The sequence below is a fragment of the Periplaneta americana genome, chromosome 16, assembly GCF_040183065.1.
Source record: "Periplaneta americana isolate PAMFEO1 chromosome 16, P.americana_PAMFEO1_priV1, whole genome shotgun sequence".
NCBI lineage: Eukaryota > Metazoa > Arthropoda > Insecta > Blattodea > Blattidae > Periplaneta > Periplaneta americana.
In genome coordinates this window covers 88,852,803-88,867,878 of record NC_091132.1, presented here as the reverse complement: position 1 = coordinate 88,867,878, position 15,076 = coordinate 88,852,803, and the positions used below count along the sequence as shown (strand labels likewise).

General features: G+C 34.9%; 1 protein-coding gene across 3 annotated transcripts in view; it reads left to right on the top strand.

The window, feature by feature from the left end:
* Nucleotides 1–15,076, top strand: part of LOC138690937 (prolyl 4-hydroxylase subunit alpha-1-like) — a 265,004-nt gene that overhangs the window by 233,525 nt on the left and 16,403 nt on the right. For all 3 annotated transcript variants that reach the window (XM_069812510.1, XM_069812511.1, XM_069812512.1), the window contains one exon: nt 4,672–4,734. In XM_069812510.1, coding sequence (XP_069668611.1) covers nt 4,672–4,734 — 63 coding nt within the window. The remainder of the gene's footprint in view (nt 1–4,671; nt 4,735–15,076) is intronic.

Sequence of the window (15,076 nt, the reverse complement as noted above, 5' to 3'; positions counted from 1 at the left end):
TCATTATTGTATTCTAGCCATGTTACAATATAAAATTATATAGGCCTATATGATTTACAATAATTATCCTATGTTATAGGAACGAGAATAACAAATTAAGAATTAATCAGATTTCTAATACTTGTACCTAATGATAACTTACAAGACAGTAATAAATAATAACCATCATAATAATCCTGATAATCATAATCTTAATCATCCTAATGATTACGATAATGATGATGATAACAGTAATACTAATAATAATAATGATATAATGATGATAATAATAATACTAATAATAATAATAATAATCGCTGTAGAGTAACGGTTGGCACACCTGACTGTGAAACGATCGGCTTCCGGTTCGAATCTTGGTTGGGACAAGTTAAGACTGGTTCACAATAAACCGAGAACGGAAACGATAACGGAAATATTGTTAAAATAAATACATTTAAATGTGAGCATTCACAATTAACTTTCACGTTCCCGTTTCCGGGCTCCGGCAATCTTCTCGTTAATTGTGAATGTTCACATTTAAATACATTTATTTTAACACTAGTTGTACCCGTGCGCTCCGCTGCACTTATTAGAAATAAATATAAAGTAATTACATAATTAAAATAGAACATTGGGTCCAGGAAACATTCGTGTTTGATAGAATAATAAATCGTTTAATATGTTACTTAATTTAAATTGTATTTAAATAATTAAAATGCTATCATTTTGGTCCAGAGACCATTCATTTGGTGCAAATAAAACTCGTTTAACATTTCTCTAAATTAGTCTTGAATGCATCCTTTAATAAATCACTCCAAATTAATAGAGTTGATTGTGTAAAAATGTAAGAATTCACGATCTCCTATGCACTACTGCCATAGAACGAATAAATTTGTTTTTCTTCCTACTAAAAAATTTAATAGTTTGCACATAGCAGTTACGGAACAACGACGCTATAATCTGAGGCGGCAGTGAAAATGTATTGTATTGTTATTTTAAAACTCTTTTATATCCTTAAATATCAGACCTATCAAAATTTTGCCTGGAATAAAACTTATCGACAATCATTTTTGAAGAACCTTCTGTTATGTAACATTTTTCACAAAAATCAATAATAAGCGAGATATTTCGGTTTATTTAATTCAGGCCCACTTATAACCCCCCTTTTAAATAAAGTATTTTGAATGCTATATGGGCTAAAATCTAAGTTACAATGAACTTAATTTATATTCCAATTTTCATCAAAATCCGTTCAGCCATTATCGCGTGAAAAGGTAACAAACAGACAGACAGACTTAAATATCAGTCCTATCAAAATTTTGCCTGGAATAAAACTTATCGGAAATCATTTTTAAAGAAACTTTTGTTATGTAACATTTTCCCACAAAAATCAATAATAAGAGAGATATTTCGGTTTATTTAATTCAGGCCCCCTTATAACCCACCTTTTAAATAAAGTATTTTGAATGCCATATAGCCTAAAATCTAAGTTACAACGAACTTAATTTATATTCCAATTTTCATCGAAATCCGTTCAGCCATTATCGCGTGAAAAGGTAACAAATACCCAGACAGACAGACAGACATACAAAAATTTCAAAAAAGCTATTTTCGGTTTGAGGATGATTAATTATACATGTTAACACCAATTATTTTTGGAAAAGCGAAAATTACCAGAAAAATTTCGCTTACAGATTTATTATTAGTATAGATTATTTCTCGTTGTCGTTTCCGTTCCCGGTTTATTGTGAACCAGCCTTTACCTGGCTGAGGTTTCTCGCCTCAACCCATTGAGAGCAAATGCTGGGTAACTTTCGGCGCTGGACCCTGGACTCATTTCGCTGGCATTATCATCTCATTCAGACGCTAGATAGCTATAGCAGTTGATAAAGCGTTGTAAAGTAACTAATTTAATAATAATAATAATAATAATAATAATAATAATAACCCTCTTTTATTCTCTGTTGTTATGATAAAGCAAATATAAATGACACTCTGGAGGAAACGCAGAATAAATATGAGGGGAAATGCCTGTTATTATTCGGTTGAGAAGCTTTTGTCACCCAGCCTGCTCTCAAAAAACTTGAAAGTTAGAATTTATAAAACAGTTACATTACCGGTTGTTCTGTATGGTTGTGAAATTTGGACTCTCACTTTGAGGAACAGAGGTTAAGGGTGTTCGAGAATAAGATTCTTAGGAAGATATTTGGGGCTAAGAGGGATGGAGAATGGAGGAAGTTGCACAACGCAGAGCTGCACGCATTGTACTATCACCTGACATAATTAGGAATATTAAATTCAGAGGTTTGAAATGGGCAGAACACCTAGCATGTATGGGCGAATCCAGAAATGGATATAGAGTGTTAGTTGGATGGCAGGAGGGAAAGGACGTTTGGAGAGGCAGAGACGTAGATGGGAAGATAATATAAAAATGGATATGATGGTAGAGACTGAATTAATCTTGCTCAGGATAGAGACCGATGGCGGGCTTATGTGAGAGCGGCAATGAACCTCCGGGTTCCTTAAAATGCATTTGTAAGTAATTATGATCAATTTGTGAAAGGATCTACTCTGTTTCGTAATTCTGTCCTTCCTCTTGCAAAAGTGTTTGCATTTCACATGCAGCATTTTATCAGTTGGGAAACAAAAATATCTTTTGTCAGAGTCTTTGGTCCTTTATAATAATATAAATAAGTATTAATTATTTTATTTCGTCCTTACACAGCACAATAATTACCCATGCTGATGAAGATGCCGTTGCATAACAACGAAACATCCAGATGTGAACGCGCAATATAATAATACAGACGTGTGTTATCCATTACTATAGCGTATACAAAACACTATCGAATCATTAAATATGCAATGTCAACGAAATGCTGATAGCGAGAAAGTATATCATAGCTCCAACCATAACTTGTTATTGTTTTAGACTAGCTTAGGATTAGGTAACGACTGAAAGTGCTGCATTATTTTGCTTCTCCAGAAAGGCAATAAGTAGTTCATTAAAATAGTGTGCCTTCTTAAATTACTTCATGAACATTAATATTTTTCAGAAAGAGTCACGAATTTCAGTGATGAGCGGCAAATAAGCCGGCAGTCAGTGTACGCATTTCGTAACGATAAGTCGGCCGTGCGATAACAGGCCGGGACCCGGTATTCCTCGTTCCCGAGAGTGCCAATCTCGAGAATACGATTCTCGGAACTGGCGTTATCGGCCAGCCAGTCTCGCCTACGAGACGAGCGGGAGTAAGAGGCTGTTTGCCCGACTCTACTAGCTAGGATGCTTGGTCAATCTCTTGTTCTATTACCTAATGATACTGGCTTCTAACCAGGAGATTTCGGAATTTGGGTTTGAGTCCCAACTCTGCCAAGGGATTTTTCCTTGGTTAGGAGTTCCTTGGTGTGTATAGTCTAGGTATTTGTGTTGTCCTTAGGTTTAACTTAGATTAAGATTTATATAAGTGTTAGGAAAGACCATCCTAGCAGTGGCAGCTGATTGAGGCAAGTGAGGCCAGGCCTCAGTCACTTGACTTAACTGAAATCAAATTTTGTGTTTTTATATAATATATTAGTTATTTGAATGAAGCATATATCGCTGTAGAAGCATTTGAAAACTTTGTGATGTATATAAACCTGTTTTGCAGTAAAATTTGCTCCTGAGGCCAGGATCGCTCATGCCGGATCTGGTTTCTGCATTTCCTGTATTTTCGTGGGTGTTGAGTTTGCGTTTAAAACGTTGTAGCTGAGGAACAATTCGTCTGGCCTCGTGGCCTGGTCAGGTTTCACTCCTCCCATCCATGGGCTGGCCTCAAGGGTAGAGTGGGGTGGGAATAGCAATGGTGACTTGTCTTCCTAAATAGGCCATAAATAACAAAAATTCCAGCCCTTTGGCAGGCAGGGACCCACACTATTCTCTCTCCTTATGTCTTAGTTTATGAACTTAAGCGAGGGTGTTGTACTATTGTACTTCGTAGTACAGTAGTGAATCTGGGCCAATGATGTTATGTATTTTGGGAAAATATAAACAGAAACAAATGCGAGAAATAATGCTGGTGTAGTTAATTCATTGTTAGAGTGTCCTTTTTCGAGAAGAAATAATATTGAAGGAAAGGAAGTTTTAAATAAAGTGAGTCTACTGAGATACCTACGACATCGCTGACAATTTTTCTGACAGATAATCTATTGCATCCTGGCATGGGCAACATAAATGGTTAAGTGATAATGTGGTGTAAAATAAACTTCTCTGTTGCACTTGCTGTCACGGAAAAAAATAAAACGAAAAGAAAGAAAGGGGATTTTCAACACATAATATGGGCTGCTTCATCACACTGAAACAATCACTGAAACTCACAGCATAACAGCTTATTTGGTGAGTGAAATTATTATTTTTCATCAATAATAGGCTAATAATAATAATAATAATAACAGACTAAATAATAATAATAATAATAATAATACAGTAATAATGATAGTAATAATATAATAACAATAATAATTAATATCATAAATAGACATATTCTGTCGGAGGCACTTAAACCAGTTGCCAGATTCTGGCCTCACCGAGGATTTCAATCACCGGCCGCTACTGCATCCTAGCATGTCTGAAGTATTCGCCATTGCAATTATTATATGTTGTTCTTGTAAAAAAATACACTCCAATTAATAATATTTTGCTTCCATTATTTTCAGGAAGGAGAATATGAAAATACTGTGTATGAAGACAATAACAGAATAGCTACAATTTTATTTTATGTAAGTATCTTTTTTTTTATGTACTCCTATGAAGATAAAGTTGACTGCGTAATTAAAACTAATCCACTGACATTTTAGGTACGTAATTTTAGAGATTCTGGGATTTCTGTTTTGACTTTGATGTCTCATAAAGTTTCATTCAGTGCAATTGTGAGGTAACTCATAATTTATTTAATTCAGAAGTGGTGACCAGTGTTAAGAGGTGCAGTAGAAGAAAGCATGTCGTTATATATTCATTCTGATGTAATTGGCACAGTGTATTTCTAGACTGATGATCTACACATGGGTGCAACAAATAAAATTTTAACATAACGAATGAGAAATGTTGTGACTATAGTCATTGAAATGTAATGTGTAATTTGAACTGTGTAGAGTAACATGTACTAGCTCTAGTTAGTGTTAAGTGCATTGTTCTCAGTATGATGGTTTGGTATCATGCTGGTATTATTGTTGTTGCTACTGCTACTGCTATTATTCTTATAGATTTTTTTTTTATTATGAATAATATTTTTAGTCACAAAGTGACATATTAGAGGAGCTTCGGATATTATGGAATATTCGGGTAATATGAAATAGTGGTGTTTCATCTCTGTAAAGTGTCACAACTTACAGAAACCACGAAAACTACTTCATATGACACTTCTCTGGAGCCTATTCCACGAAGGTATGGTGTTGTACATTAAAAATTACTGATGAAAGATGCTGTAAAGTATGGAGTTATATCTTTCTGTTCCACGAAAGAATTAAAGTGTGTTGTACATTACCAATGAATCACTACTAGTGACGTCATATCAATAAACATAGGCCTACTATGTCATAACATGAAGCAGCTGGTTATCTTCGTATTTCATTCATCGAATTAAATTATATTTGGCTCTTTAATCGTAATGTATTTTAATACATCCACGGCCAAAGTCGACTTATGTCGATTTTGGTTTGAATGTGTAAAATTGCCAGCATCCACCATAGTCAATTTAACGCTCCAACCTGTTTTTTTGTTAATTGTTCCTGTATAGAACAGTGTATGGGTCTAAGCATGTCTATTATAATTCTTAGAACTCTAAGGAATAATGAGGGTCATAAATAGTTCCTGTCAACTCTCCTATGAGCCCCATAGACCCTACAACAAACAAGCTTACTCAGCCTAAACTGAGGAGTCCAAGTTGGTCTTTGTATTGTCAGTTTGGCTGTGAGCATATTCCGAATCTCAGCGCTGAGCAATCTGATGTCATCACGGTGTTCCGAATTCCACCGATGGCGTCACTGATGCTCCACCGGTGTTGCACCAGTGCCATCAGCTTGCAGAGGTGTTGGCAATCTCCATCAGCCGCCATCAGTGAATCTGATTGGTTCTTGTATAGGGCGGGAATTAGCAGACAAATGACATCGTGCACTGTTGTGTCATGGCGGTGTGTTCTGCTTTAGTTCTGCTGTATTGTTTGTAATGAGCACAACGTAAAAACAATATATTAATGGCTTATGAGCGAACATGTCAACGGACCAGTTATTACTACTGGTTCAAGAAATAAATTGTTTATGCTCTCATTTCTTTGAATGAGATGGCAGTACGGAAATTTCGCAAAATTTTGCTAGCGTAGCAAATACAACAGCTTACACAGTCGCCATGACAGCCATCGAACCTTCCAGCAGTTTTGTTCCTATTTCGCTGCAGCGTGACGTCATTGTTGTCCACCGGTCCAGTGAGATTCGGAATACGCTGTGTGTTCGTGCTCGCGATCAGCTGTGATATCATTGCTCAGTGTACAGTATGTCAAAAAAGACCTGCGTCGTTGACGTCAGTGAAAATTATCGAGGAAATGGATAGGATAGTTGCCAACGATAATAATTCTGATGATAATATGGTGCCTGAAGATAGTCCACCACTATCACCAGAGAGGGGATCGATGATATTGATGAAGAAACATTGGACGTTACAGAGGACGAAGATTTCTCAGTAAGAGATCGACTTCCTTCAATGCCACCCTTAGCAGCCCCTGGTGTACAGTACACAGTTCGAGACCTGATGGATGTTATGCAGCTCTTGGAACATTTTGTCACACCAGATCTAATTCAATACGTTGTGGACCAAACAAACTTGTATGCCCATCAACAAATTAGTTCGGAACTAAACAATCCCCGTCAAAGCATTCACGATGTGAGCAGTGGCGGCCTGTAACTGTTACGGAAATGAAAAAAATGTTTGGGCCTAATGATTTTGACTGGTATCGTAAGAAAACCGAAATTAGAATTGTATTGGTCTACAAGAGAGATTTTTACCACTCCGATTTCTCCACAAACAATGTCACAGAACAGGTTTCAAATAATACTGAGATTCCTGCACTTCAATGACAACACAGCAGCACACAATACAGAAGACAGTTGCCTGTACAAAATCCAACCCGTTCTTCAGCTTCTCACTCAACAGTTCAAACAGAATTATTGTCCTGAGAAAGAACTGTCCCTGGATGAGGGCATGTTGGCTTGGAGAGGGCGTTTACGATTTCGTGTGTACAACCCTAGTAAAATTACGAAGTATGGTATACTAGTTCGCATGGTGTCTGAAAGTGCATCAGGTTACATTTGTAACATGAAAATATACGATGGAAAATGTGGTACCTTACTAGAGACAGTGGACTATTTACTCGAACCATACAAAAACAAAGGGTACCGGTACCATGTTTATCAAGACAATTTTTATAATAGTGTACAGCTTTTGGAAACCCTGTGTCAGCACGACATTTGTGTGTATGGAACTCTAACTGGTCTGCCTAGGGACTTGGTTGCCGCGTCTAAAGAATTGAAGCAAGGAGAGCTCACTTTTCGACGTAAACAAAACGTTCTCCTCCTCAGTTGCTGGACAAAAGGGTCATAAGGGTGAATATTCTGAAATGGGTAAATGTATGTCCCGCTGATTTAAGGAGTTTCTTGAAAATGTTAACTGATTAATTTTGCGTTTAATTAACTAACTCTCACATGTTTTAGTTGGAAACAAAGCATAAAAGGATTAATTTTAAAATTTATAATTAAAAAATAACATCCAAACGTCAAAATGTAACTACGGTCCCTATGTCCCCAGCTACCTTTTACTCTGTTTGACTAAGTTTTTCTCGAAATGTTTCGATTTGATTTTATTTCCTCGGCCAAAATTATAAAAATAAATAGTTAAAATATTTATGAAAAACAGGAATTGTTGTTTTTTTAATTCTGAAAGGACACAACTTTAACGTAAAGTTTGTCCCCAAAAATTTCGTAACGCCGGTCCTTCGAAATAAAAGAGCTGCACAAAAGACAATTTTGCTTCATGTGGTAAATTTTAACGGTTGGTAGTGATGAGAGGTCAACATGGCGCTAGTTGAAAAACTTTTCGTCCATTGTCGTAATTTATTTTATTGAAAAATACAAAAATCATCACTGATGACTGAATGTTATGTTTTCTATTGGTAACGCTGGTCCCAGGTGGCATTAAATATAGTTTGTATATACTAAACTTTCGTAATATATGCAAAACATTACAATGTTTGTCGACTAAAAAATCTAACTTCAATGATATTTTTAACTATTTATTTTGCCACAACTATTGCGGAAATTATACTAATTTGTAACAACGGTCTCTGTAACGTCGGCCCCTTTATTTTGGGACCGTTGTTTCTTCTTGTGGGACCAGCGTTTCATTTAACATACAATTATTAAATACTGATATATAAAGTAACTTCGAATATTATTTCATGTGATTGTTTATAGGAAAGAAAAAAAAAGTCTGATGATGAAAGTAGGAAATATGAAAGGGACAAGTTACGTAGGCAGATGGCAAATATGACTGAAGAGCAGTTGCAGAAAAAAGGGACTATGGCAAAGAATATAAAAAAAAAGAAGAAAGAAATAACAGATATGACTGATCGTGAAAAAAGAAATGTTCAAAGACAAGTGAAATCTGGAGTACAGAAGTTTAGAAGAAACCTTAAACAATGGGCTGTAAAGGAAAGATATTTAAGACGTAATACCCCTGATAGTGTAGATTCCAACAACCCACATAATATATTCAGAACATAAGTTTACAGCTTGGATCAAGGCAAAGGAATGTAGGCAGAACGGAAAAGGCATACAGAAAGGCAAAAGATTTGGATACCAAACTAAAAGATGCCTACTAAAAACTGAAAAGCTGAAAATAAAATGGTTATCCTTCAGCTAGGTTTATCTCATTTAGAGAATAATAATAATTAGATATGTTTATTTATTATTTTTTTTACAAATTTTCATTTCTTTCTATATTCCCATTTTGGCTTTTTTTTTTAAATTAGAAAATCTCACATAACATTTTTTTAAGCTCAACTGATACCAGAATTTTCAATGATAGGGGCAAATGTAAACAATGTGAGAAAAAAATACACAGTTTAATATAATATATTTTTTCCAGTTTTGTTATTCATATTTGCCCATTTCAGAATATTCACCCATAAACATGATTTCCACCATTCACACTGGAGAAATAGCAGAAGCACCAAGTAAATGGGGGAGGGGGGAACGTAAAGCTGAAGGCTAAATGCATTACTGACTACAATGAATACGCACACTGTGTAGATAATGCAGATCAATATTTATCATATTATCCTGTGATCCGGGAAACAATAAAGTGGCCGAAGAAAGTGTTTTTCTACCTGCTGCAGTGCGCTCCGTTCAATTCATACATCTCATATGCCAAGAGGAATGCCGGAACAAAGACATTTCTTGACTATTTGGGTAACTTGTGTGAGAGGCTGATTCATACAGCCGACGACCACCAGTGCTCAGATACCCAAGGTCAAGAAAGTGCAGTAGCACCACCTCCAAAGAGAGCCCCGAAAAACGATCCAGAGTACAGACTGGACGGCAAAATGAAACACCACAATCTCAATCACATTCCTGCCACAACAAAAGACAAACATCCCACAAGACGATGCAGAGTGTGTGTGAGAAAAAAAATATCAATAGAGAAACTAGATTTATGTGTGCACGGTGCGGTGCTCCCCTGCATCCAGAAGGCTTGCTACTCACGCTATCATACCCTCAAAGTCTACTGAAAGTAGTGTAAAAATTTCAGTTCATTTTCTTTAAAATTGTAGAAATTAGAGTTGTTTATTATAATCACTGCAAAAATGTATGTCATGTTTAAAAACCCCTGGTTCCGTTAAAAGGCTAGCCCTTTAAATGCCTGGCAGTGAATGTGTTAAGTAGGTTATACAGCAAAGATTCGTAGATTCAATGAATTTCGTAACCCTGTAATGTTATTTATTTTAGTTTACTTCTTTAGTAATGAGAAATTTACTTCCTTATTATTATCATGTTCTTCCACGATCTCCACATAATGCTCCTTTATAGTTTCCCATACTAGCCAACAAATGCCGCTAGTAATGATCTTCACCCCCAAACTTAATTGTTACCAGTACAAAATTACAAACGCTGCAAAATTATTGAAATGGTGTCAGATGAGATGAAATTGTTTCTTTTGAAGGAAATAGAAGCAAGAAAAGATATCCTATAGCACATATTTATCAAAATATACCTTAATATTATCGAATAAATATATTTAAATCGCATTGTACATGTATGTATTATACTAGGGGCAGAAGAAATCGGCGGGTGTGGCAAACCCCTACTTCTCTACTGCGACTTCTACACCCCTCAGAACCTGCTTGGTGTATGGTCCTGTCCCAAATAACTCCATTGATACTTTTTCACTGCAGGAAAACTTAGAAAATAAATAAAATAACGTGATTTGTAGTAATTACAAATAGGGCCTACGTTCTTTACTCAGTATTATCATTATAATATTTTGCAAGTTAAGTCATTTCACTAATGTAATAAAGTGTAATGTAAACCTAATATAAATCAAATATTTAGCATTACACAAATACTTTGTATTTATGTATTTTCAGAATGTTGTGTTGAAATAGTAAATACTAAATAATGTTTATGCAGTATACTTACCAACGTTATAAATCACGATAAAATTAAACATTAAAATACAAAATATTAATGTGCGTTTACTGATTGTGGAATATGTGTATTATTATAACATGAACGAGTTTCGTAATGAAAGCACACTTACGAATGGCTTAGCTTAATAAAATAAATACCGGTAACATTATCTTGGGACTACTACGTGTTCGTTTTCTTGTTATTTTATATCAGGAGTCACCTTGTTCGTCCAATATTAGTGTGCTTTAATGTGTCAACGTTTTTAGTCAGTGTGAATTTTAGTTATGCAATAATTTAATTTCACCACACAAAAAGAAAAACTATGGGCATGGGTGCAAATAGCCGTTGATGCTGATGCTCCCTTCAAATTTCACTATCATCAACATAATAAGTATGACACAAAAAATTATTTTATAAATTGGGCACTCAGCACTATTCTGATTCTATGTGGTGAGTTTTATTCAGTCTTGTTTATGTGTCTGTATTATTGAAGTCCATCATCAATTCAATACAAGAAGTGTTGAAATAGCATATATTCAATGAAAAAAGTCGATAAAATAGTCGCCAGTCACAGTTATATCTACTACTCAAGTTAATGTATTATTGACAAGTTATTAAGTAATATTTCATTTTATGATCCTAATAATATTTTATTCCCAAACATAATTATTTTACCTAATTATAACTAACACTGGAGCTCCTAAAAATTTAGCAGTCGAGAATATGTAGTAGACTACAATATAATACTCCATTTGACAGAGATATAATTTGCATATCAATTAAGAAATTTACCTTATTCCGTGAACAATTTCTTAAAAAAATTAAATTAACTTAATAATGGTTTTCAACAATCTAAATAATGAAACAATTTTCCATTGTTAATGTCTTAAATAAACAACTTAATATAGCATAAAATAAAATGTTACACTATCTAAAAAAAATATTATTAATTTAAATGTAAAATTCCATATTATCTACATCTGTCCGTGTATTTAAATCCATAGGATCATTGCTTTACTGCTATTCGTCTCCCTTTTGCATAAATTCTCTGGATCGATCGTAAAGAAGCGCCACTGGCCTTTGACAGTGACTGTCTGCATTGTTGACAGGACATTTTTAATGTCCTCACAGTTCTTTTAAGAAACAGTGAAGTTGATAAACAACACCTTTAGTAAGGCTTCTGATATCAGGGCCCGATTGAGACATGATAGCGATTACAGTACTCAGATGATTAGTAGTTGTTTAAAAGTACTGTTTATTATGAGATATATTGTATTTACGAAAAAACTGTAGCACAGTAGTATCACAGACAGGCACTTATCAATAACTAACATTCGGACGGAGTGACAGAAAGGTTTCTTTGTTCAGGTCATAAACCGCTAGAGAAAGTGTGGATTGAGTTGTTTCTGTACCAAACCAAAAACCCGCCTATTGATTCTGCCTGTACTATAGTCTCCTTTCGTTGGTAGAGAATATTTGGCAATTCACTAGTAAGTTACAAATACTCAGTGGCAGCTCGTGATATTAAATTGAGGGTTCACATTGGCATATGAATAATAAAAAAGATTACTGTTTAAATGTTGTCCTTTTCTTACATACCTTTAATTTCCAATAATTTAAGCCAAATATTTTCAAAATACTGGAAATGAAACTCATTTTGAAAAACTTTGCCACTAAATTTAACTAATAAATATAAGACTACTACAGGAAAAAATCAAATTATTGTAGTAACAATGAGCAAAAGCTTGCAAGTCTCTGAAAATGTATTTTGTAAGTTGTTTTCTATGAGTAACTGCAAAAGACCGATTGTGCCACTCATATTTCTATAATCTGACAGTAGCATTGGTAAGGTGATCTCCAGCCACCAGTGTAGCTCAGTCGGCAAAGGCGTCTGTCTTCAGAACTGCGCTCAGGCGTAGGTTCGATTCCCGCTTGGGCTAATTAACAGATTGGGATTTTTTCCGAGGTTTTCCCTAAACCTAAGGCGAATGTCAGGTAATCTATAGCGAATCCTCGGCCTAATCGCGCCAAATACCATCTCTTTATCACCAATTCTATCGATGCTAAATAACCCAGTATTTTATATAGCATCCCTTAAAGAAACATCTAACTTTGCCGAGAAGTTGAGGAGTACTTTAAAAACACCCAGATTACTCGAATCTGCACTTTCATCGTGGTCCCGAAGTGCTAGTTCGAATGCACCGCAAAATTGAATGCAATCTACAATATTAGAAAGCACATAACGATTTTCCGAGGTTTGTTCATTATGTATCTTTATGTTCAGGCCATAAGCACTATTAAGCTGTGGGTGATTGTCCACTTTTCCTAAAATATAAGAGAATAAAGGTGTGACTGCGCACTTTCATATTTATTTATTTTATGCCTTGACGACACCAAGCTTTACCCAATTAGGTTTCCCATCTTCTTTCTTAAATAACAGACATGGAAAATGTACAAACGATGGATCGCCTCACAGCCGCAAATCCATGCATTTCTTTCATGAACATCACATTCAAATTCTCTTTTAAAATATGCTTTTTTTTATTACCTGCACAATATTGAGCTGAGATGTTTGTCTACCGTTTTGTTTTAATTCCAACTTCTTATTCAATGATAAGTTAGAAAACAATAGTTTTTCAACTTCCTAACTTTACTAGCCATCCACACAGGATGCCTTAGCATAAATGGCATGTGCTCCACGGTAACTTATAGGGAAGCTACCCCCACCATCTCGTTTCTAAGAGTCAGCCAGATTTTCTCCCACTGGTGTGTCATAGCACGTGTGCCTAAGCAGATGACAATGTAATCGTTCTGCCACAGTTCTTTCTCTTAGGTCCGGTTTCTTCAACCTTTGTTAAAATGCATCTAACATCGCGTTAATTAACTGTAAGTTAAAAGTATGAATTGCTGTTAAAAATATTGCGTTTCTTCAACTTTACATTTCACATTTTAACATTCTGTTTGTTAACTCTCTGTTAGGACCAGAGATTCTAGACTTTAACCATAACCTATAACCAAGTATAGGCTCACTTCTGTTTTCTGGACTCTGACAATTGCGATTCTCGCTTGTTTCCGTTGTTTGATTCAGAGAGGATAGAAGTCTTTCTTCATTATGTATCTTTATGTTCAGGCCATAAGCATATTGGTATTGCTGTTATGAAATGGAAAACACTGGAACAAAAAGAAATCGTGGGACTAATTTCTCTTCGTTAGAAAGAAACCTTTGGCTGGAAATTATTTCGCAGTATAAACCAATTAATGAGAATAAACAAACAAACATATCTCAGTTGAAAGCGAAAAGTGAGGCTTGGCAGAAAATAGCCCATACCTTTGTATGAACTTCTGGTCTTTCAAATCACAGAAATCATCCCCTCTGTTTATGTATTCATGGATATCATTTTCTAAATAATCCAGATATATAAGTTCAGCATCTAACACACCAGCCATATTGGATACTTCTATGCTAACAGAGAGTTAAATGATTTAACTGCATGAAATTGGGCAGTTAAATTAACATAGGTTTTAACAGCCTGTCAGTACTAACAGTAGTTGAAGAAATGCTTCAACTGTTAAGTTTACAGTTAAAATGGAATAACACACTGTTATAATTTAACAAAGGTTGAAGAAACCGGGCCTTAGAGCGTTAGGAAGCAAATAATTCTACGACGTTCTTTTTCTGTTGTTGTAATATATATATTACAACAACAGAAAAAGAACGTATATATATATATATATATATATATAATTATTTATTTGTTGAATACTATTCTACTACATTTTTACTGGGAGTTCACATGCTCAAGTGCTCTAACAGAGTAACTGCCACTGCAAATACTAGTACTTTTATGGAACACAATCATGAAATTTCATTTGCAATTTGTAAGTATGGAGTGGTAAAGTCTTTTGTGGAACAGAAACTCTAGTATTTTTACTACTTACTAGAGAATTTACTTGTAATGTACAACACCATACCTTTGTGGTATAGGCCTGGTGCTATGATAGTAGTCTCGCTTGAGTTGAACTAGTGACAACTTGTCAGAAATCAATTCTGGGTTCTGTTGTTTTCTAACCCTTTGCAGGTAAGTTTCAATTAGTAGTAGATGGTTATTAACTATACCTGTACTATATAGTTTAACAAAATGCGGTATGTAGTGAAGTAGTTACTCTTTGTTACCACAGTGATTTTACGTGTTTGTTTTTTCGCGATCGTGTGGTAGAAGTTTATATTAAAAAATGACAATGCGAATATTATGGAGTACCAGTATTCCATATGAAAATATTAATAATACAATATTAGTCTATACTTACTTTGCAGTTTATTAATTGGCAAATCTAGCTGTAATAAAATCTGTTTATGCTAAAAATGTAATTAAGAAAAAAAGGTCAA